Genomic DNA, 25,497 nt, shown 5'->3' with positions numbered 1-25,497 from the left:
TCCTTTCCAAACCTCCACTCTGCTTTCCCTTCTCAAGTCCACCATCCTCCTGCAACGTGTTGCTAGAGATCAGAGCTTTCTTCTGAGACTTTGGAAACTTTGCAATGGAAACTCAAGAATAAACCCAGGGAAAGTCACTAAACAATGTGACTTTGGATGCATCTCATGCATACACTGGTCCAGTTAAGATCAGAGTAACTTCAAAAAGGTTTACATGCAGGAATAAAACTGTGTTTGCATAGATGAGGAGCGCAGGAATGAAGATGATGTGGCGCTGATGCTGTGAGTCAACAGCCGAAACACATTAGACTTCTATCAGTGGTGTTTATAATGGTAAGTGTCCAATTGAGAACTTTTCATTATTATACTAGTTCAGAATGATTTATCTGTAATTATGTTTGCACATTCACTGCTTTCTTTTATATTGCACAGGTCATGTTCCATGATTAATTATCAAATTCTGAAAGCGTGAATGAATATTGTCTGAGATGAGATTTTCTTTTTTTAACTCACAATGCAAAGCCTCACAAAGATTGCTATTAAAATGTATCTGAGTTCAGTGAAAAATTATAGTCCCGAAACAGATCAAAATAATTTGTTCCAGTGCTCTTTGCAGGGCATGGCACTAAAGCACGTTGTGTGTATTAAGATCAGACTTCTGATGTATTTATATTCAGCAGGAAAATCTTTGTTAATAATGCAAGAGCTGTACAACAACAGTGCCTAATGTTTTTCAGTATTGAGAATTCTTTGAATCATTCATTCCAGTTCCAGACTTCTCAGCAGACCCCGTTATGCCCCCTTTATAATATGCACCCTTTAGGTGTCTCCCTTTGAAGGTACTGTCACAGTGACACGCTGTTGTACCCCTAAAGGTAAAGTTTTTGGACATTTTTTATCACACTGCAGTCAATAAATGAGGCACAAGATGATACCAGTTGCGTTTGTATAAAAGGGCAAGGCAGCAGTGTGATATGAAAGATGCACTCGCCTCAGATACTCGGGTGAGCGGTCTATTATTCAGCATTGCTATTGACAACGGGTATAACAGACCTAAGAATGTTTCAACTGACCAGTCAGAACCAAGCTTTTCAAAGAGCCGTGTAATAAAACAATGATAAATACAGAAATAGTGCATGCATACAGGTATGTGAGAGAAAATATGTGACCCTGGACCACAAAACCAGTCTTAATTCACTGGGGTATACAGGTCCTTCTCAAAAAATTAGCATATTGTGAAAAAGTTCATTATTTTCCATAATGTAATGATAAAAATTAAACTTTCATATATTTTAGATTCATTGCACACCAACTGAAATATTTCAGGTCTTTTATTGTTTTAATACTGATGATTTTGGCATACAGCTCATGAAAACCCAAAATTCCTATCTCAAAAAATTAGCATATTTCATGCGACCAATAAAAGAAAAGTGTTTTTAATACAAAAAAAAGTCAACCTTCAAATAATTATGTTCAGTTATGCACTCAATACTTGGTCGGGAATCCTTTTGCAGAAATGACTGCTTCAATGCGGCGTGGCATGGAGGCAATCAGCCTGTGGCACTGCTGAGGTGTTATGGAGGCCCAGGATGCTTCGATAGCAGCCTTAAGCTCATCCAGAGTGTTGGGTCTTGCGTCTCTCAACTTTCTCTTCACAATATCCCACAGATTCTCTATGGGGTTCAGGTCAGGAGAGTTGGCAGGCCAATTGAGCACAGTTAATACCATGGTCAGTAAACCATTTACAAGTGGTTTTGGCACTGTAAGCAGGTGCCAGGTCGTGCTGAAAAACGAAATCTTCATCTCCATAAAGCTTTTCAGCAGATGGAAGCATGAAGTGCTCCAAAATCTCCTGATAGCAAGCTGCATTGACCCTGCCCTTGATAAAACACAGTGGATCAACACCAGCAGCTGACATGGCACCCCAGACCATCACTGACTGTGGGTACTTGACACTGGACTTCAGGCATTTTGGCAGTTCCTTCTCCTCAGTCTTCCTCCAGACTCTGGCACCCTTGATTTCCGAATGACATGCAAAATTTGCTTTCATCCGAAAAAAGTGCTTTGGACCACTGAGCAACAGTCCAGTGTTGCTTCTCTGTAGCCCAGGTCAGGGCGCTTCTGCCGCTCTTTCTGGTTCAAAAGCACATGCCTGTGCACGGTGGCTCTGGATGTTTCTACTCCAGACTCAGTCCACTGCTTCCGCAGGTCCCCCAAGGTCTGGAATCGGTCCTTCTCCACAATCTTCCTCAGGGTCCGGTCACCTCTTCTCGTTGTGCAGCGTTTTTTTGCCACACTTTTTCCTTCCCACAGACTTCCCACTGAGATGCCTTGATACAGCACTCTGGGAACAGCCTATTCGTTCAGAAATTTCTTTCTGTGTTTTACCCTCTCGCTTGAGGGTGTCAATGATGGCCTTCTGGACAGCAGTCAGGTCGGCAGTCTTACCCATGATTGCGGTTTTGAGTAATGAACCAGGCTGGGAGTTTTTTAAAAGCCTCAGGAATCTTTTGCAGGTGTTTAGAGTTAATTAGTTGATTCAGATGATTAGGTTAATAGCTCGTTTAGAGAACCTTTTCATGATATGCTAATTTTTTGAGATAGGAATTTTGGGTTTTCATGAGCTGTATGCCAAAATCATCAGTATTAAAACAATAAAAGACCTGAAATATTTCAGTTGGTGTGCAATGAATCTAAAATATATGAAAGTTTAATTTTTATCATTACATTATGGAAAATAATGAACTTTTTCACAATATGCTAATTATTTGAGAAGGACCTGTATTTGTAGAAATAACCAAAAATACATTGTATGGGTCAAAATGATTGATTTTTCTTTTATGCAAAAACTCATTAGGATATTAAGTAAAGATCACGTTCCATGACGATATTTTGTAAATTTCCTACTGTAAATATATGAAAAGTTAATTTTTGATTAGTAATATGCATTGCTTAGAACTTCATTTGGACATCTTTAAAGGTGATTTTCTCAGTATTTCGATTTTTTCACCCTCAGATTCCAGATTTTCAAATAGTTGTATCTCGGCCAAATATTGTCCTATCCTAACAAGCCATACATCAATGGAAAGCTTATTTATGTTGTATAAATCTCTATTTCGAAAAATTGACCCTTATGACTGGTTTTGTGGTCCAGGGTCACATAATCCATGCCTGCTGGCACTGGTATCCAGATGTTGATGTAAAAACTGGAATTTAATCTGAAGTCCATCTGGACGTATTTTAATAAGATTACCAGGTGTTTTGAAAGTAAAACCAAACAATCATACCTTGCAGGGAGATTCGGTTAGTGTCTGCATGACATTTTTACATTGAACCTATGCCAAAAAGCTGTGTGTTTTTCACCATACTAAGCGATTTCCTTTTTTAAACAACAGGAAACCCTGGGCACTTACAAGTTTGGCAAAAGCGAAAGGTTTTTATTCTGGCTAACCTTCCAAATGGTTTGTTGGCATGGAGATGGTGTTTAATTGCAGGATGCCGCATTGCTGACACCAGGACACTAAAATCTCCTGCAGTTGTCCAACTGTGGTCCTTGCTGTGTGGACAATATACTATTTGTAGTGCATTGTCTGGTTTATAAATGCCTACAACCTTCTGTCTCATTAATTTGTGTTCTCTAATCGTACCTGTGCTTATGGGTTCCAGTTTTGGAATGGCCAGATTTGTCTTCTGTTTTCAGTGCAAAGAACATTCAACAAAGAAAAAGCCTTTTTAACACGTATTTTTAATGCTCATCAAGGGTTCCTGTAATTCTTGGAGGGTCTGGCTTGGATTTATTTCTGTTTGTTGTTCTGTTTGTGTCGTCTTATGATAGTTGGGATGAGTATTCTACAAGATTATAAAAACAAAACTGTTTTCGACAGATTTGCCACACTTTTATGGATTCTGAGAATCCACAGAATATTGCCATCTCTAATGCTGTATCTTACAGTTTTAACATTAGAATGAAAATATAGGAAATTGCACCACACAACCAATACATCACTGTCATTTTACTAAAGTCTTTTTCTTAGCTAAATTATTTGTAGGTGAGTTTGAAACGTTGAGCGTTTTAATCAGAACGTATGCTGTAACATCTACTAAATGTGACTCATTGCTTAACATCTTAAATTTACTTGTAAGAAGGGGACCATGTTTGAAAATATCTGTGCCATCTGGTCTAGGGAACCAGTTTGCCAGTTATTGCCTGGCTGACTCCTGGAGTCACTCCTGAGAGAGCAGTATTGCTGTCCCAATTTCCCAAGCAATAGTTAAGAACATCAGACTTATTTCTTTCCTTCATGTAAAATCAGTAGTTTTACAAATTTCCTTGTGCAGTGCTAATCAAATTTTTTTGAATGTACTAAGTAGCATTACTCAGTGTTCTTTAAGTATCATAGTACCATAAAACAAAAATATGGGAATCATTTGGTACCATCATGCTTCTTATACTACAAAGTTTTGTCCGTAAGATTTTCTTTTTTTTTAAGAAAGAACATTTATGCTGTTAAGATAACAATATGTCTGCAATATTTTTATCACAGTATACATATATATTTTGAACCTCACAATAGCCAAAAGCTCACAGTACAAGTTTGAGATTCAAACCATGCCAGTTTTCCTTTACTCCATTACCATCATACACCAGAGATGTGTTGACATAAGACTGAAAGGTTTGATTTAACTGCAGAATTTGCATGACTTAGACAAGAATGATTTTTTATTTTGTGTGTGTGTGTGTGTGTGTGTGTGTGTGTGTGTGTGTGTGTGTGTGTGTGTGTGTGTGTGTGTGTGTGTGTGTGTGTGTGTAATAAATTGAGATTTGACTCTGTCTCACACAAAATTTCTGTCATTTCAAACAGTCATTTCTGCAATGTTATTGGTCTGCCTGTTAATCAGGGGCAGCCAATGAGCAATGAGCAGTGAATGAGCTTGGACGAGTGAGATAACCACCAAGGGGATTAGAAATGATTGTCTGAGGAAGTTGTGACATTGTAATAATGCTTCTCAAATTGCCATGGAGTAACAGCACCTGCACACCATTTATTTTATTTGTTTTTAGCTTTTGAGCTTTTGGAGCAAGTCAGTGTCAGGGAGAGACATTAAATAATCAAGAAATATGATGATATTTGTGAAATTTGTGCTGTGTGTAGCTACATCTGGAGACATTGCAAACAGGTCATCTGCGGCCTGTTATTGTATTCCATGAGTTTATCCAGAAAACAGATCTAAAATTGTGAGAGGTAGATATACATGATATCATTTTTGAAGACAAACTGGGTAAAGATACTTTCTTTGTTGTACTCAGTTGTTGTAGATCCTATTTGAGGGGACTTTAGCTCCCCGGTTTTTCTATGTCAACATTAATCTGGATAAACTTGCAAATGCATCTATTTCTCTATGTTTTGGCCTTCCATCCACATTCCATTCCATCCTGGTTTTTACATTCATAGTCTTGTTAAAAATAATTTGTACAGTCTTAATATTATATTCCTAAAAATATGACAGAAAATTGCTGTCCTGTGGTAAAACATAACAATTGCGTATTAGTTCATACATGGAATGGTGTTTTTGAGTGTGACCTGGACACACCAGTGAGCGGTGAAATATTTTGCTAATAAAATAATTGCGCTAAAAGAATGGCATGAGAACATTATTATGTGTGGTCTCTCTATATCATCTCACTGAGCTTTTATCATGTTTTATGCATGCGCAGTAATGTGATTGAGGCATTTTCAGAAATTTAAGTGCAGACCTTTTGAAAAAAAAAAAAAAAAACTCCCTTGTTTTGAAGAAACAATATTTAAATATATCCATAATAATGAGGACATAGCCTAAGCCCCGCTAAAACTCTGTGATTAACTGTCAGCACCCTTCTGTGATTATGAGATCTCTTTGAGATCTCCCAGCTGCAGCTGTTTGTCCTCCCAGGCATTACGGAAAACAATCAAACAAACAAATAAACAAACAAACAAACAAAAAACATTAAGGTTAGAGTTAAATTAAGTATTATTCTTCCCTCTAGTCAGTCATAGGTCACACATGAGAATAAAAACCCCGCACATAGTTCTCACACATATTTAGACAACGCTTCTTTATTTTTTTTAATCCAAAAACCAGTGAAATTCCAAATACTAAATTGCAACCAAATCTTTTTTTTCTTTTTTGGTATATGCTGTTTTTCTCTGTTGCTTTTGTGTGTGTGAATGTAAATGACTGCAGAAGCCTGACAGTGACACATTTTCATCCTACACACACAGACCTGCACGTTATATATTTCAGTATGACACTAGTGTCAAAAGCATCTGCTCCATAATAAGAAAGACACTCCGCTGATGACACACTGAGGTAGGACAGACACAGCGGCAGATGGCTGATCTCTTTTTCTTCCTCTCTCTTTTCTCTCTCACTCTTTCCCTTACCGTACCTTCCTCTCCCCTAAACCATTTGCCTGCTGCATGTAATGGTATTGCGGATCCTCCTATATGGGTAAAGGGTAATGCTGACCTTTGCACAATGCATGAAAGATCATACATCAAACAGAGTTTTCCCACAGCCAGTCATGCTATTTTTATTTAGTCTTAGAGGGCTACAGAGTCTCTTAATGTAAGCATTTTGTTTTGTTTGGTTTGATTTGGTTTGGTTTTGTTTGGTTTTGTTTTGTTTTGAAAAACAGAACTCATGCCCTCTGTTGCAATAAGGTATTTCTCTATTACTGGAGCACTTCAACTCCTAAATATATATGCAAAGCATAGTTTTGCTGTTCACACAAGTTGTGTTCTTACATTTAAAAACAGCAAAATGGAACACAGTAAAATGTAAATTGAGATGGCATCTTAAAAGTGAATGAAACACTGCAGTATGATATTGTTGCAATAAAAACAATATAACATATTGCAAGACCTCCATCTAATCTAGATATATTTGTATATTTTTTGAAGCATAAATGTCATAGGAATTTACAATGACAATATTTTTAGTTACAATATCATAAAAACTTAATTTATGATATTTTTAAGCCCTCAACCAACCCTACTCTCAGCTTTTAACTTAACCCTAACATTTCTAGACAAAATAAAAACGTAAAGAGATAAATGTATATTAAAATTTTATGATTTTATGAACTATAAAATAAATAAATGCATTTAATAAAGGTGAAAAATTGGATCTAATTACTTTCATTGATTAAAAACAATAAAATCAACCTATAAACAAATCAATATTTCATGAACCTAATAGAATTCATAAATATTTGTATGTTTCTATAGGATTTCATCATATCAGTTGGCATCTCTAGCTTTCGATTGTATTTCGTATTTCAATTAAATTTGTCTCTAAAGTACTTTTGGCCTAATCTAAAACTTTGTTTTAAACCTACCAAATTTTCTCATCATCTTATGCTACACCAGCTGTGAATAATCTCTCTTCATTAAACGGATATGGCCTTAAATGACTGGTTGAGGAAGAACGAGATGTACTGCAGCTGAAGGGGCTCAGAGAGCACCATCTTTCCCAATTACATATCAGCACTGAGCGAGTCTTTGTTCTCTGTTGTCATGAGAAAGTGTTCATTCAGATCTCTAATGCAGCTGTCATAAACAAGCATTCAGCTGCTGGCAGTTTGTTTGTTTCAATTTGTTGCTCATGACAGAGAAAGATGTTGTGAAGTATTTTGATATTCTATATACTATTTTCATTCAATCAAAAAGTTAGTGACTCCTATTCTTTTGACCTTGTTAACTGAGAGGGCACGTGTACAGTATGTACTGTATCGATGGCCATTTTAAGATGCATAGAAACTGACTCCATTTATTTAAATAAGTGTTCTAGGTTAAAGTTAAGTTAAAGGTGCAATGTTTCATTTCTGCAGCACTTGCAAATGGATCTATCCAATAATAATAATAATAATAATAATAACAAAAATGTTTGGGGCTTTACCCTGCCCCAAAGTCATGCCACTGGTTACGCAAATGTTGCTTTGCATGTTGTTCAACAAACAGGAAAATGTTGCAAACAGAGCAAATGGCTTACTTAAAGTTGCCTCTGCATATTATGGTGGGATAGGAAATGGGATTTTAACACTAGAAAAAAAAAGACACACTTTACCTTTAATCTCCACTGACAGCATTCATGATGTCGATTTTCACAGACAGTAATTTTGCCTCATCCACTGACATTTTTGGCTTCTAGCACATAAAGAGATTTCCATGGACACACCGCTTAACCTATTTCTATGATGTACCGTAGACACACGAATGAAAGCACAGGAAGCTGCTCGGCGCGAGTTACCCAAATTATCATAATTTCTTTTCAGTGAGAGGGGCCAGTGAGAGCGTGAGAGCGAGAACTTCCATAGAGTACTGTTCCCTGTTTTGTTACACATTTTGGTCTATTTTCTTCCTCCTGGATTAGCCCTTAAAAATGAGAGTGTGACAGCTAAGCCAGTTTTCTTTTGCTGTGTCCTGTCGTCCAAGAATAGCTGGATAAACTGACATTTTAGCATTGTGTTTTTAGGAAAACGAATGATCTATTTTTGATTAAACTGGGGATCATTTCAGTATACTTCAGTTTACTTCGAAATCCAACACACTCTTCTGGCAATTCACAACTATTTTATGTTTTGGCTAATTAATGGCTAATTCGTCTGAGTTCGTACAGTCTCAGTTATACGTTTTCATACGACAGTTGGGTTTAGGTGTGGTGTAGGGATGGACCTTCATGTTAATTTTTTTTTTTTAATTATTATTATTCATAAAAAACATCACCAAAATTTCTGAAATTGAGTTGGGAAAACCATTTAAATAATTTAAAATTATTATATATGTGTGTGTGTGTGTGTTATACTATATTTATATTTATACTATATTTTACTTTAAATGCAACATTTGCATTAATATTCCATGTGCAGGGCATTAACACCCTGCTTTAAAAGAAAAAACTGAGAAGTAACTATCATGTCTTGACGTGTCATATTTTGATTGCAGACAGCATGTTTATTGGGTTCATTTGGTGTTTTTTATTTTTTTATTTTTATGTAATGCTATTTGGCTTTTATTACTCCTTTACTTTCTTTCCATTAATTCACTAGAAACTGATTTAAACACTGTGATTTGAATCAGGAAGGTGTAGTCTGTGCAAGTAAGAACCAGAAAAACAATAGCTTTGAGATGTGAACATGTTTTCCCCAAAACATTGTCTGAGTAATTCCTCTTCATGGTCTCAGTCTGTCTCCTCGTATCTGTTGTGCTTGGATTGCTGCCTTGTTGAACAGTGTGATGATGTCTTTGCCATACTTGCATCTGCCAGTTTAACACACCATGGTGTCAATATGCTTAGTTGTTAAAAGAAATACTGAGAGCTTAATGCAAGACATTTCATTTGCAAGGGTCGTCTAAGACACACAACAACTTTCAGTATAAAGTTCAGTCTATTTTGGGTTTCCCCACATAGCCATACCTTCAACCCTTTCCTTTAACCATCTGAACATCTAGTCAACTTTCCATTCACTCACCAGTGGGTAATCAAACACATTTGATACTTTAGGAGGTATAGGGTTTGTTAATGATTGTGAAGGTTTGGTTTTATTTGTTTTGGCAGATGTTGTGTGTCTCTGGATCAGTGAGAGACTGCTGTATCCGTGGGTTGTTTTCCTAACAGTTTGTTTAGATAATGTGAATTGCTGAGGGGTTTAATCTCTGACTTACCATTAATTACGCTGACCTGGATTTAAAGATTTCCTTTGTGAAACTGAATTTTTGTTGTTGTAAATATGTGGGAAATAGCCAAATCTCTCTTTCCTTTTTTTAACAGATCTAAAGCCTGTAACCTTAAAGAAAAGGCATAAACTTGCATTTAAATGCATTATCCTGCATTTAAAAAAGTGAATTTTGATTTACAGTAAAAAAAAAATCTAAATTTGTAAATCAAGATATTTTTATTTGAGAAGAAAAATCACATTTTTAAATGTTTTATATTGTTTTCTGGAAAATGTATAAAAATTAAGTGAGTTTAAGCTTAAAACAATATATATCTGGCAATAAATAAGGTAATAATTAAGCTTAATTGTCTTCCTTTATTTTTATTTTTATTTTTTTTATTTTTTTTGCAATCGGATATATATCAAACGTTATTGGATATTTAATTGTGCGTGTTCATCAAATGTATATTACTTTTGCTGTCATCTAATCTAACATCTAAATCTAATGTAATCTTTTGCAAATATCAAAATAATTATCCATTTTCATACTAAACACTGTAATGTTGTGATGACTAAATTCACTTGAAGCATTCAAAATTACTCATTTATGTTTTTAATATTTTATGTTTTTATTTAAGATCTTTTCATCTCTGATTGGGAGATTTGAACTCTTGACATTTGGCAAGTGCAAATATGAAAGCTCATTGAGGCTTGTCACCAGTGCAAGATAACACAAATGGCAATAAAAAAAATAAAATTATATATATATATATATATATATATATATATATATATATATATATATATATATATATATATATATATATATATATATATATATATATATTATAATAAATAAAAAGTGGGCAAATATTGCAGATTATAATGCTAAACAAACAGAGTGAAGCAGTAATCATGATCATGATTAAAATCTGATTTATCATGCACCCTATGAGTTTCCATAATTGATTCTGTTATTTTCAGAATTGATTCAGTTATGTTTGTCACTGTAACGCTGCTTTGACAGTATTCTGTATTGAATAAAGCACTATAGAAATAAAAGTGTCTTGACTAATTATTTATAGACACAAAATATAAAATTTTAATCGGTTACAGGTGTATTTAATCAAATCAACTATGAATTCTTAAATACATTTTTTAAAGCATGGCTTAAGTGTCTACTGTACATCTACAGTATTTAACATTTGACCCCTTTACCAAACAACCGCACAGCAAACGTGGCAAAACCATATATAGTGAACCTGGCATCAGCTAGAAATCTGCATGATTTCTTCATGGATACTTATGACCTAAATATCCACTTGCCTTCAAATAAACTTTCAGTTTTTTATGTAAGTTAGCAGTCGAACAGGCCCTAACCTGTCGCAGGCTGTGTGCTACATCCCAGCCTTGTGAAACTGCACACAAGACATTCTTTAAACTGATCACATAAAAGAAGTCTTTCACAGGTGCTATCTGCTAAAGTCATAAAAAGTCAGCAAAAAAGGGAGAGATCTCACAGTATTGAGAAATTCCTTTTTTGTTTAGCATCCAGATGTATGTGAAAATACATCTAGGTATCATTGACATGTTAACAATATTCATAGACATGCACATATTTATGCATTTATATTGTCCTTTTAATGTCTGCAAACATGATTAATATCAAACGTGTGTTATTAAGTAGTATATTATACAGGCTATATGAATACTAAAGGCATATTTTCTAAAACTGCTTTTTTACACTAGTGTTGGGGAGCAACTATGCTAAACTTGTCAGTAGCATGACAGAGCAGTGAGTAGCTTTTCAAGTAACAAACTACTTTTTCTCATGACTAGCATGACAAAACAATGTTTAAAAGTGTAGCTATATGTTTAAAAGAAATTGTCCCTTTATATGTCTTTAGTTAGCTACTAGTAACTTTTTCAAAGGAGCTTTAATGTAGTTTTACTTAATTTAAACTGTCACAGTCAACAAATGTTCTAATTTTCAGCAGCTTTTGCAAGCTATATTTTACTTTTTACAGTTGTGTGTACAGTTTCGGGATGATTGGTACCTCTTCTAAACCTTAAATGACAGGCTTCGCCCAATTTAGAATGGGTCAAGCCTGGGGCAGGAAAATTAGAGAATGCAGCTAAAAACAAGCCAAATACAGTAACATGCTCCAGACCCTGTTTAATCATTCATGTCAAGAATATGATAAGAATAATCTTGAATCAAACATTCCATATTCAGGCTGATGAATTCTCCAACATATCTCTGTAAAACTAACGGCTGTGAAAAATCCATTCTACAGTACATTCCAGTCTGACACTGTAGAAACTGGAGTGCACAATGGAATGGACACATATGGAAAATCTTGGTAACACTTTATTTTGATGGTCCCTTTTGAACATTCTATTAACAATAAGTAACACTGCAAGAACGTCAACTTAATCTAACCCTAACACCAGTCTACAAACACTCTACTAACACTCTAGTGAGACTTTGTAGCTATGTAGGTGCAACTTTACTTATAGTCAACAGAATGTGTTAAAGGGGCCATCAGCATGTGCATTCAACATCCAGACCTCTAACTGGAATTACCTCAAAAAATATTCCCTCATTTAGATTTATTCAACATCCAGACCTCTGACTTTTGTTTAATCAAAAAATATTCTTTTATTTTTGTTTTTTTCGACTTGCTTGCTGACTTTATTGTTCCGTTTGTCTTCACCACTACCTTCTCTCCTGTGTCTTGCAGGCTTTAAGAGTGTGGTTGAAGTTCAGACTAAAATGTCGGTTTGTGGTGGCCTTCCTGTTTCTCTTCAGTCTATCAGTGGTGATGATATACACCCTCCCTCCTTTCGCATCTGAGCAGAGCGGGCTGAACGTACGGGGCCCCCGCAATAACAAACCCAGCAGGCTGGTCGAAAAGTTGCCTCTGAGACTTTATCTGCCAACGTCTTCATATGAACACAGCAAAACCTGGAAGAACCCTGAAATGAAAGATCATGCTAAACATCTCCTGATGGTCAACCATCACCAACAATCAGTTTCCTCTGGAAAAACAGCAGAGAAAAAAGTATCAACCAAAGCAAAAAATAAAGCAAACAAAAAAGAACGATATATGCAGAACATAAACAAGCATCCAGTCAAGCCATTTGCAGCCCGGGCCAAAAGAGATCGAGCCGTTAAACTAGAAAATAGCAGGAACTCTAACCAAACCATCCATCTTCTTCACTCCAGACATGACCCAACATTCCCCCGGTCTGCCAGCATCCAAAGCCTCCACCCAAACAACAAGACATGCAGGCACAAATGCACTCTAGATGGGGCAAAAGCAGAGAGGCTTGTGGGGCAGCTCTCTGATGCACAGCAGGTGGTAAAACTGAAACAGGCCCCTGGAGAAGCAAGAATACATGAAAGACAAGCAGGCCCCTCTGAGAGGAAGAGGCCCAAAATCAGAGCAGAAACCAATGACGGGATTCCAGAAGAGGCTGGCATCAAGGTGTCAGCCAATGAATGGTGCAAGACGATCTCCGAAGAGACTTTCATTGAAAAGTGGAACCAAACCAAAGCAGAGTCTCTACCCTGGCTCAGTGAGGATGATATAAAAAAGATGGCGCTTCTCTCCAGAGGCACTGTGTTGAGTAAAGCCAGGCTTCCAGGCCATGGACAAGTCCTTCGGGTTAGATTTAGTGAGAAAAAAGACATATTTGTTCCTGCAGGGGACACTCATATCACACGCTGTGAGACAGGAAGCTGTGCACTCATAAAACGTCCCAGTGATTGGTTTGAGGTGTTCGCCTTTCACCTGGACAGAGTTTTGGGTCTGAACCGGAGCTTGCCCACAGTGTTGAGAACATTCCACAGTGAGATTCTACCGTACAAATACACCAATGGATCTCCTAGACCAGTGATATGGTGGGATCCCAGCATACAACATCTGTCGGATGCTGAGAATGACCAGAACTCTTTCTCACTTACTTGGACACAGTATCAGACTCTACTTCAGAGCGGGTGTGGTACTCGGGTGCCACTGAACTTTACAAGCTGTGTGGGAGTTCATCATTCAGAGTGGGGGCGGCTGGCCTTGTTTGACTTCCTGCTTCAGGTAAGAGGCACTATTAAAATTAATATTTGTTTTCCACAAACTTTCGAGTTTAATGTGTTATTATATATTTAATGAGAGTAAATTGCATATGTAGGTCTATATTGCAAATAACACACATAAAAAAGTATTATTATCTTATAACCTAGGACTTCAACCCACTGTCCTGCAGAGTTTAGCTTTAACCCTGAAACCAGCTAATCATGTCCTTCAGGATCACTTGAAAAACAACAGGCTAGGTGAGGTTGGAAATATACTCTGCAAGACAGTGGGTCCCCAGAAGCAGGGTTGTAGACCTAGATCTTATAACATAAAAAAGATTGGGATATCTAGACCATAAAATAAAATTTACATTTAAAAGGTCACTAGGTTATATGACTTTAGTTTATATGCATTTAAATGATGTATTTGACCACTATGGTTAGAAACTCTTGTATGAGTCACAAAATTTAGGGCGCTGCCAAGTACAAAATTGCCTACCTGCCAAGCATGTATTTAAAATAATTCATGTTTTCCATTTTAGCATTGGCAAAAAGGTGGGTTATTTTAGCATTTTGGGTTTCAAACTTGTTTTCGGAACAATTGCCCCATCTGTCATTGGTTAGACCAACTTCAAGTCCTGCATTAAACTCAAAACATTGATTGAGCCATGACAGTTATGTGACATCGAGAAAGTATTTTTAATTAAAAACAATAATACAATCACTGGTGTGAGTTCATGACCTAGTCTACTACTTAATTGTTTAAAACAATGATTGTAATTGATAACCAGGCAGTTAATACCCAGCTTGACTCATAGGCAGGTTTAAAATAAAGAAGGATTGCATCTAATTAAATGTGTGCGTTTGGCATGTAAATAATGAAACTGTGATTTAGCTTAGTTTAATTATCTCCTTACAACCTACCATTAGCAAGCATGATATCTATCTATCTTTTTTCTCTCACTCTCTGGGATTCTAGGATTTTGTAAGCTGCTACCAGCCCAGTTGGCAGAAAACAGGTCATTTTATAAAAGGGATAGAAATTTTACAGAGATTTAGCCTTTATTGAAAATAATATAACATGTTAAAAATTTAAATGCTGAATAAGTTTTTGCCCCATACTCTCTCCTTTTTTAAATAAATCCCATTTTAAGATAATCATTTTGACTACATGGTTCTAACATAAATTATTTTCCAACAGTCTTTTTCAAGCTCAATAGTTCAACTTCATGTATCATTAGTGCTGTTATCACAATTTTTTTTTTCCTGAAAAAATTGTGATTAATCGTGATTAATCCCACCTAACATTATTTTTTTAAATGCTTTTTTTAATTTTTTTTTATGACTGAAGGCCAGTATGTATCACTGATACTAATTCAACTGATGTCTCTATTAAATTGTTTTGTCCTCCTAATATTTAACCATTGATAGCCATTCAACATTACAGTAAAAATGAGAGCTATCGATTTGAACATTTATTAGACTACTTAAAATAACTTTTAATTTATGTGAACTCAATCTTCACATAAACCCATAAATGTGCCCTTCAGCAAGTATAAATATACAGAAATGCACAAATGTACAGTAAAAAAATAATAAAGTATGTTCAATTTTTTATTTTTTTTTAATCACATTATGTTACAATATCATATTTAACTCTCTGATTATGCAACCTAGTTGGACAGAAAAATGATTGCTGTTCTCTATATGTGTAATAACAAGAAGCAACATAGTAGCACTACATTATATATTGGCCTGTTTTAGCTATAGATGAGTGATAACTTCATACATACCATTTACCTTTTTTTTTTTTTTTTTTTTTTTTTTTTTTTTTTTTTTTTTTGATTTTTGAGTTGATAACTATAATACATTTACTTTTTTTTTTTTGAGGTGATGTAAAATAAAAGGAATAAAGGGAAAATGAATGAGCTGAAATTCTGGAGTTTCGTTTAGTGGCCATGCTCCTGGCTGAATTCTCTCATCATGATGAGTTGTGGGGCAGTCATGCACTCATTATTTTTGAGGATGAGTGAAGAAAACACTGGCATTTTAGCGATGACTCATCTGAACACCTCTGATTGGTCATTGCATTCATAAGCTCAACAGCATCATGTGTGATGTAAATGCTAATGCTCAGTGCTATAAAAACGCATCTGTATCTGGCTCAGCACCAGCCAGCGAACGCAGATTTGATATGACGCACTGAATGTTATAATCACGCCAGTGTGATTGTATTAAATAGAAAATATTAATCGTCTATTTTTGTCTTTTGGAAGCTGCATTCAAAATCCACTTGGCTCAAGAATCTACTTTAAATGGGCATGACACATATATAACAAATAGGCTACAGAGTTTTAAGGCAGCTTTAATGCTTTTAATCGCCTGCGTTAACGCTTGACAGCACTAGTATTTATATAATTTAATAATAATTTCTTAGACAAACACTCTTAGACAGGTGAAAAATGATGTGGGCAAAGTAGCACAGTAACAAGAGTGCCCACTGAGAGTTTCATTCACTAAGAATGATTATATCTCTAATTTTGAAGAGCACATGAGGATTGTGAGTCAGTATCACCTCATTAGCAAGTTTAGAAGATATATTTTACACTTTATTCTTTTATTCCTCTTTACTTTTTGCTCCCCATAGCTGCACTGTTTTTTTTTTTTTCAAGAATCACAGCTGTCATGGTGACACCTAATTAAAACTGTGAACATAGGTAATGGAGGAAAATGCATGAATCCTTTCTAATAAACAGGTTGAAACTGACAGGGTGAAACTTCCTTTGTAATTGTATGATATTAGGATAATCTTTACAAATGTACAAATTAAATACACTGACATTGAATCTTGGCAGTTTCATTAAATGCTGCTCTTGAAATGTACTGTGACTCCTAGTTATAATAGCTGGCTGAAGATATTAAATAAACAGTTTACCAAAAAAATTAAAATGTAATTCACATTGTTTTTTAATCAGAAGAGATAAAAAAAAAAATAGCATTACATCACTTCCTCACCAGTGCAGTGAATGGGTGTCAGAATGAGAGTCCAACAGCTGATAAAATCATTACAGTAATCCACAAGTTATCCACAAAACTCCTATCAATTAATGTCTTGTGAAGTGAAAAGCTACATGTTTCAAAAGCTACATGCCAGCTCACCAAGTTTTAGCAAATTTGAATTTTTGAGTAAACAATTTCTTTAAATTGCTTTTACTCCTTGGAAGCTAACCATGGCATTTTTTTTTTAACTAATTTTGTGTGGTGAGTATCTCTTTAACACAGAACATAACATTTTTCAGAAGGACTTTCTATGTATTTTACATATAATTTACAGCACCGCAAAACTTCTACCATCTTTCATCAATCAGACATATTGTAGACTAATGTTGCATGCCCAAGAATGTGCAACTGCAATTGCTCATGAATGTGCTTCATGAATTTCTGAGAATAATCTATGCGTGTAAAATCTGTGTACTGTGAAAAAGTGGGAGTATGAATGGTCCATGAATAATACATTAGATCTTGGAAAAGTCAATAGCTGTAACATGGCCAACAGCTAATACTTTTGTATTGATCTAGTGAAATCGCTGACTGGGACCCTTGAACACTTATTCCTTTCTATTCATTTAGCACCTCTGATGGCACTGATGTGAAACCTCACACCCTTAAGCACAGAACAGTGTGAAGGACACACTCACTGTCACCATGGGAAACACAAGTCCTTCTGTGCACCGCTCTGAAATGTAGATCAGTGGTTCTCAACTGGTGGGCCACAGGTCTGGCCTGATAGGATCACAGATGGCAGGAAGTAAGATAATACAATGTAACTAACCATATAATCATGCATAGTTATAAGACAGCAAATTAAATATGCTAATCAGCATTTGTTGTGAGGGGAAAAAGCACTTTGTATACTTTTTGTTGCTGATGTCCAAACCAACCGATTTCACACTGAATTCATTTTTAACATGCAAATGTGCATTTACCAGTATAAAACCACTTTTGAAGTGTCCCGAGTAAGTGACGCTTCATTCACTATTGAGAATGGATGTGGACTTTGCCAGTGAAATCTCACCAAAGTTTCCCTAATGCGGCTGCGCCTTTAAAAGGCGTCATCATATTAACAAGATTTTATGGGCAAAAAAAAAGTTTATTTTGTCCATTGTCAAGTTTAGCGATAATTCAGCTTTCTGTTGGTCAACAGCTTATTCACATGACCAAATGACTAGATTTTGCCCACATAAATTATCCAAAAACAGTAAATGTGACCACACTTTAAAGAAATTCTTAATTTTCCATGACTTTTTCAGGCATAGAAATCATAGTTTGATTTAAATTAACCACTGTTATGGATAAAGATGTGCCATGGCTTATATTATACAGTTTTATCCACTTTTTATGAGCTCATAAAATGAATTATACTGGTGTGGACAAAATAAAGTTAATTACGGATCAGTGAGTTCATTTTTATTTAAATATATCTTTTTTTTGTTTTTGTTTTTTGTTTTTTATACTGTCTGTGACAGGAATTAAGATACACTAGTGTAAAAACACACGCTAGTTTGATTAATTATGAGGTAATTTTGTCTTAATTAAGACAATTTTCAAGACAGTTTCCATTCATGTAAACACAGTGATTCTACAACACAGGAACTTATGGTGGACCAGTAGTGCACAACACGGCTAAATCTCCACAACACAGCGAAATCTCCACAACACAACGTAATCGCCACAACACAACAAAACAAGCCACAACACAACAGTAATAAGCCACAACACAATGAAATAAGCACAATACAACAAAAACACCAGAGTGCAACGGTCCTATGCACACAAACTATATATTCGCTAATTTTTAATGTGTGAGCTCCTCTTTAATAAATATGGCACCGCTTCTTTTTAGGTGCTGTTACAATGAGCCTAGGGATTTAATGCTGGGTCTAATGATCTAATATATTTTCCATATATACCCTTAAAGTTTCTATGGGACAGTAGTACATTATATATTTCCCCATTTCACGGTGCCATTTTTTTTACATATATGCTATATTGCCACAGAAAATTAAAAATGACAAATTTAATAGAGCAGTGGTGTAGCCAGTAAGGCACATAAAAGTAGCATTTTGACGTGATCGACCTGAGTTAAAGTCTGCCTTTTGCCTGGACTCACTCTTCTCCTTTTTCCAATCACATATCAGATCAGAAAGGCATTTACTTTCAATGTAGACTATATTCGAAAAGTGGTAATAATGTACATACTGAGGTATATTGGGGTTAGGGGTATAGGTGTATGGAGGGCTTCATTGTCCCATTAGCGGGATCCATTTAATATTTTTAAGAAATATAATAAGTTACACTCTACATTACTATTGCACCGTGTCAACGGCAGATCAAGTGCTGCTGTCATTAAAGTAAATTCTGAAATTCATGCAATTTTTTTTTTTTTTACTCACATTATTATTCTGAATATTCAAAATAGAATTTGTAATTACTATATTTTTGTTAAAAATGTGCTAAAAATGACTGTATACCAGTATGTATAAACGCACTGCATAAACCCAACATAACTCAAACCAGTGGCAAAGATGATTGCATTAGTTTCTGAACAAAAGGTCACATTAATCAGAATATTCAGGGGCTGTGACATGGAAATGCTCTTTGGCATTCACCATGGTTCACTAGCAGCACTGGACTAAAACATTATGTAAGCTAGCCCTTAGGTTATCACAGTGCTGGCTGTGTGAGGAAAGAGAACACAGATTTGAGGATGATGTGTGGCAAGAACACAATGTGTGTTGACAACTGTTTGCTTCCGATACTGCCAACTGACAGCAGCTGTCAGAAACACTGAGCTGATGTTAAAAATATTAGTATTTTTAGTATTATATCAGCATGCAGACAAGTGACATAAACATCTTGTAGCTATTTTTAAGTCATTTATATATCCCATGAAACACAACAGATGTTTAGCAGAATGTTCAAGGAGCTCTTTTCCATACACAAACTAATGGACATTTACACTTTAAAGGTTCAAAATAAATAAATAAATAAATATGTGGTATCGAAAAATCTAAGTGCTTAGTATGTGAGTATGTGGTTGAAAATGTGAGTCTTCTGAAGCTAGTTTTGTGTGATGAGCAGACTGAAATATAAGCTGTTTTTGATATTTAATCTTCCTCTCTATGCTAGTTATCAAATCTCTTTTGCCCTTGCATCATGTCAGGTTTAACAAAAATAAGACAAGCACCATAGAATTTAAAAAGTAAATGATGACAAAATGTCCGTTATATTATTTGAACTTTAAACCTTTAAATCCTCTAAAGTGCAAGGGAAAAAAACTTATTTAATTGCCTCATATCCATCTTCAGTGGATCTCAGTTGTTCTAAAATCAGATGCGTTTCACTTTACAGTGTGAAATATAGCAGTGGTGTGTCAGTATGGCCTGTGGAGTTTGAGAGGGAAGGTGTTCTAACTGGGAATGAGCTGGTAAAACACTCACCTTACTTTACATCTCACCTTGACTTCTCACCAACAGTATATGGTCCCAGCACACATAGGAACCAAATGTGTTAAATGTTGTTGTTAGAGGACTAATGTTGTTAAATGTTATGAGAAAAATTAAACCACAGTATTTCCACTGGAATCTCTCTGCTTTGCAAGTTTAGTTGCTTATTGCATTGATAAAGAAAAATGAGTTTGAAAACTATTCATATAGTAAGGTTAGTAAGTAACCCTGAGTACTCAGGTTGTGCAATATTTTACACTGTACACTGCATTCATATTCTTATTTACATATTTATGAGTTTGATAACAATGATTAGACTATGTTTTGTATGAGATGTCAATATATAAGACTATCTAATATTGCTGGCATGAAACATGCAAGGATGATAGCATAGAGAACCCAATTGCAGTTTATTTTCAATGGTGAAAATCCAAAAACATAAACTTAATTCTACACATGAAACACAACATCAGCATGGACTATGGGCTTGACTAGAAAATAAACAATGCAACATCTAAATATACTTCAATACATGACAGAGTAACAAACATGAGGACTTAAAAAGAATCTAATGGTAATCACATGATGTAAACAACCAATGACAAAACGGAACTGCTAAACAAAAAGAACTTGGACCAATGAGAGAACAGAATTAATAATGAGACAGCAAGACAATGAACTAATGAAAACAGGACATGAGCAACAAACGGGAATAGGATGTCACATGACATGAAACAGGAAATACATAACTGAAACCAAAGTAGAAGACCTGCCATAAAAAAAAAAAAAAAAAAATGTGAATGTCTATTGACATATATGAATTTGTTTTTGTTTTTTTTTCATTTGTTAAACGTGATTAATTTGTTTTTTTCTCCAGGTGAATGACAGACTAGACCGGTCTTGCTGTGGTTTCAGACCAGACCCATCAGAACTCTGTGTAGAAAACCTGCTGCATGTCAAATGTGGAAACCCAAAGGACTTAAATCTGGTGCACATCTTGGTAAAGGAAATATTGGTGATATTTGTCAGATCTTCCGATAATAAAATATCAGTACAGAACATCCTCATTCTAGTCCAACCCTCATATTTTTTTATATATATGTATATATATATATGTATGTATATATATATATATATATATATATATATATATATATATATATATATATATATATATATATATATATATATGCCAGTCTCATTTTTCGATGGTAAGCAAGATGTTTCAGTTCTTCTATAGTCATGACTTCTGATTTTAGTACACGTTTAATATACTTTTGACACAATTATGAGAAATATAATTCAACAAAATCCGAAAAGAGGTCTACCATTAGGTATCAGGTCATTTTGTATCTAATGAAATGTTATTCTAAAATTTTTGAGGTGTGACTTTAAAGGGTTAGTTCACAGAGAAATGAAACTTCTGTCATATCCTCATTTTGTTCCAAATCCATAAGGCTTTTGTTTAACTTCAAAACACAAAAAATATATATTTTTTTAATGAAACATGAGCTATTATTGTCCCTCCATTGAACATCCACGGAACCCGAACTTTTATGCTTCAAAAAGTTCATAAAGACATTGTAAATTTATATGATGGACAGATATAATTTAGGATTTTAATTACATAAATATTGATACTCATCACATATGGTAAGCGGAAGCTCAAATGTGCCTGCTTGACCCAAAGAACCAATGAGGTTTGTTCTCCCGTGTCACACCAGCATGTTTGATCTTCTGCAAGAACCAGGGATTTTTTCTCAAGTGTCAGGCAAGTAGCTGAGCTTCTGTTTAACACATACTGCATGATGAGCTCTGTGTATGTGCGTTGATCAGTGTGTATATGTGAATAAATTAAATAAGTTCATCATGTAAAAAGATTGCCTCTTTAGAAGGGTTATAGGGATTCATATGGGTTACTTGTACAATGTCTTTATGAACTTTTTGAGCCATGAAAGTTTTGGTTGGGTGGACTTATAAAAGAGGTACAGAAATGGCTCAGACTTAATTAAAATATCTTTATTTTTCAAAAACTAAACAAAAGTCCTATGGGTTTGAAACCACAGGAGGGTGAACAGGCTACAGTAACTTTTGACATAATTTGTATTATTGGGTGAACTAGCCATTTAAATGTCTATAAGTTTCCAAATACATAATAGCAATAAGCATGAATCTACTCTGTATATTAACCTCTATTTATAGATTAAGAAGACGGAACCATCCAGACTGGTTTTTATTGACAATGCAGGAAGACCTCATCAACCACAGGACAACCTCAACTTCAGACTGCTTGAAGGTATTGATGAGTAAGTATTAATATTTATGAATATTTATCTATACTATCTTATATTGGCCTAGTGGTTAAAAATGTGGACTGTTAACTATTGTAAGTTTGAACTGTGACTTCTTAACACTGTGCCTTTGAATAACAGACTTGCTGACCCAAGTCCATTTGGATACAAGTGCCAACTGAATTAGAAGCAGACAAGTTATGTTTACAAATACAAATTTCAGAATAAGGATTCTGTTTTCAAGGAAATAAGACTGATCAACATATAAAACAGTTAGAGTTACAGTGTATTTGTTGATCGGTAGGTTTCCAGAGCGGGCCGTTTCAGTTCTGCAATCAGGATGTCTGGAGAGGATGCTCCTTCGCTCCCTGTCTGTGGATCGGGAGTTCTGGGTGAGCAGAGGAAAAGTGTCCGGACTCAAATCTATCATCCGGCACGTAGAGCAAAGAGCCAAGGCCCTCCTGCAGTATATACAAGAGAAGAAACTACGACTTACCAGAGATCTTTAACTCTCACATGAAGAGATTCTCTTATATTGTAAAAACAATTACTGAATTCTTAGAAAACACAAAATGTTTATGGAAATCTTTTGCTTTGATTTTAATCATCCTGATTCATTTATGCCATTATGTTCATTAAGTCTTGTTTTGTTGTGATGTTTAGAAAGCCATGCGAACTATGCAAGACAGCTAAAATGAGAAGAGCTAGTGCATTTTGCATGTATTTTTGAGTCGATTTCCCTAATCAGGGTTGGCAATCCTTGAACTGTGATTAAGTGATGCTCATAGTGTCTGAGAGAAGACACTCCAGATGGTCATTTGCAAAGCTGGACTCATGCAGAGGCCCGTCACTGTGAAGAGACTTACACTATGTCCTAACCAGACGTGATACACTAAGATTTCAACAACAAGCAACAATTTGTCTTTCTATGCTGAATGTTAATGTGCTGTCGACGGCACACAGTTATAGCCAATTAGGAGATATGTAATATTTAATGTACAGTTATGAGATGTGGATTTTTGGTCTAATGATATTTCATATAGTGGGTGGATGATGTTGCACAATTAGACACCAAACCATCAACAAAATCTGTCGCTTATTTGTTTTGTGGTCACAGCTGCATTGGACAACACCAGAATTTACATGGACGAAATTAAGCTTTGTATGTCAAGTCTTCCTGCGGTGCTTTCAGAAAGGGTAACTGCAGATGTAAATTAGATATGAAGCTAAGCTGATGAAGCTTCCAAACTATTTTTCTTGTACAGTGTCCTTGAAACGCCAAAAACAAGAGAATTGTGGTGTACACGCTAAATCTTTAATGAAGGCTGCTATACTAGAAGAGATGCAGAGGACTATGAAACTGTGGTGCGGAGTGAAACTGAGCCCTCTCCACTTAACTCTGGGTTGTAACTGCTGGGTACAACTGAAAAATTGTAAATAATCCAAAGACATTCAGCAGATATCAGTTCCTTAAATCAAATGAAAAGGGGCTGAAGAAGAGTTTAGAGTGGCTGTTTCGAGTCCATCTGTTCATGAGCTGATCTTGTCACTTCCTATAAGCCTCATACTGATCACACATTTGGAGATTAGGAGCATGTCGAGGGAGAAAAAATAAATGATATCAGCGAAACATTAAATCTCCCTTTCATCCAGTTCGAATTCCCACAGGTCTCATTTACATTTGCCTAATGTGGGCCAGAGACTCCTGCCTGTGTTTTGCTTCCAATTTCACTTCAAAATACATTGACTGCTTCTTCACTAAACAGACTTGTAACCCCCTAGAACATAAGGCTTGTTTAGCATAAATGCTTAATGCACAGATATTCTATATCCTTGATGAGCTGATATCACTCTCAGAAATAAAGGTACAAAAGCTGTCACTGGGGCAGTACCTTTTCAAAAGGTACACTTTAGGTTCCTATTAGGTTCTAATATGTACACTTTAAGTACTTATATGTACCTTTAAGGTATCAAAATAGACTCTTTGGGTACAAGCATGTACCTTTTGAAAAGGTACCGCCTAAGTGACAGTACCTTTATTTCTAAGAGTGTATAATACTTAAAAAGTGCAGTAAATTTCAGTGCACTATAAGGAAAGATGGGTAAAACATCTAGTGGGTATAGAAAAGAATCACCCCCTTTAAAATAATCACATTTTGTTGCTTTTCAGCCTGAAATGAAAACAGACACAGTTATTATTATTATTATTATTATTATTATTATTATTATTTTCTGATATGTTGGTGTTATCTTTCACTTGGATGTTATAAGTTGCACTTAGTAAATTTCAGCTGGATAAAACAAAAACTGTCCATCTTTTCAGGCTGCAAAGCAGCAAAATGTGATCATTTGTAAGGAGGATTAATCTTTTCTATAACCACTTCAAGAACTTGTAGTTCAGGGTTGTCTCAACACCTCACATCACTGACTTTTAACCATAAACTAACAAATCACTCTAAAATCCTCAGAATTTCACGTTTTGGTGTAAAGGATGGAAGCAAAATGTTTCATCTCTGCAATTAACAAATACGTGAACAAATAATTTCCCTAAGAACATTTGCGTCATTGTTTCATCAGTATGACTGTGCAGTACAGTGCAACTTCAAAAAATTAATTCCCTACCATAAGTAAAGCCTGTCCATTAAATATTTCAAAATATAATAGCTTTTTTTATCAGCTGAATTTCCCAAAGACTATAAACATTTCAGCTCCTTTAAAGTTCGTAGTTTTGCAATTTATAAATGAGTGCAACTCGATCGCAGTTGTCTTACAAGGTCAGGGTAAAAAAAGATGAAATCTAAAACTACACGCTCCCTCATCATTAGGCAAGAGATGAGTGGATCAAGCAATTATTGCTGGATCATGTAAGAGGGTATCTCCGAAAACTGTGAGAGTAGCAGCAGTCTCTGTCATGTGTTACCTCTGGCC

At 35.3% G+C, this 25,497-nt stretch overlaps 1 protein-coding gene across 3 annotated transcripts; it reads left to right on the top strand.

The window, feature by feature from the left end:
• Window positions 1-31: 31 nt before the first annotated feature.
• On the top strand, window positions 32-24,789 carry LOC109076297 (Golgi-associated kinase 1A-like). 3 transcript variants are annotated; one of them, XM_019092041.2, is made up of 6 exons: window positions 32-333; window positions 12,442-13,794; window positions 21,156-21,278; window positions 22,481-22,584; window positions 22,711-22,766; window positions 22,874-23,014. In XM_019092041.2, the coding sequence occupies exons 1-5, from the start codon at window positions 331-333 to the stop codon at window positions 22,754-22,756; spliced, it is 1,629 nt and encodes a 542-aa protein (XP_018947586.1). In that variant the 5' UTR covers window positions 32-330; the 3' UTR covers window positions 22,757-22,766; window positions 22,874-23,014. The 3 variants fall into 3 exon arrangements, with proteins under 3 accessions (XP_018947586.1, XP_018947572.1, XP_018947580.1); XM_019092027.2 differs by lacking the exon at window positions 22,711-22,766 and having other exon boundaries at window positions 22,874-24,789; XM_019092035.2 differs by having other exon boundaries at window positions 22,711-23,016.
• Window positions 24,790-25,497: the final 708 nt, after the last annotated feature.

This window comes from Cyprinus carpio, chromosome A16 (genome assembly GCF_018340385.1).
Source record: "Cyprinus carpio isolate SPL01 chromosome A16, ASM1834038v1, whole genome shotgun sequence".
NCBI classification, from domain to species: domain Eukaryota; kingdom Metazoa; phylum Chordata; class Actinopteri; order Cypriniformes; family Cyprinidae; genus Cyprinus; species Cyprinus carpio.
This window is presented reverse-complemented; position numbering and strand designations above follow the sequence as displayed.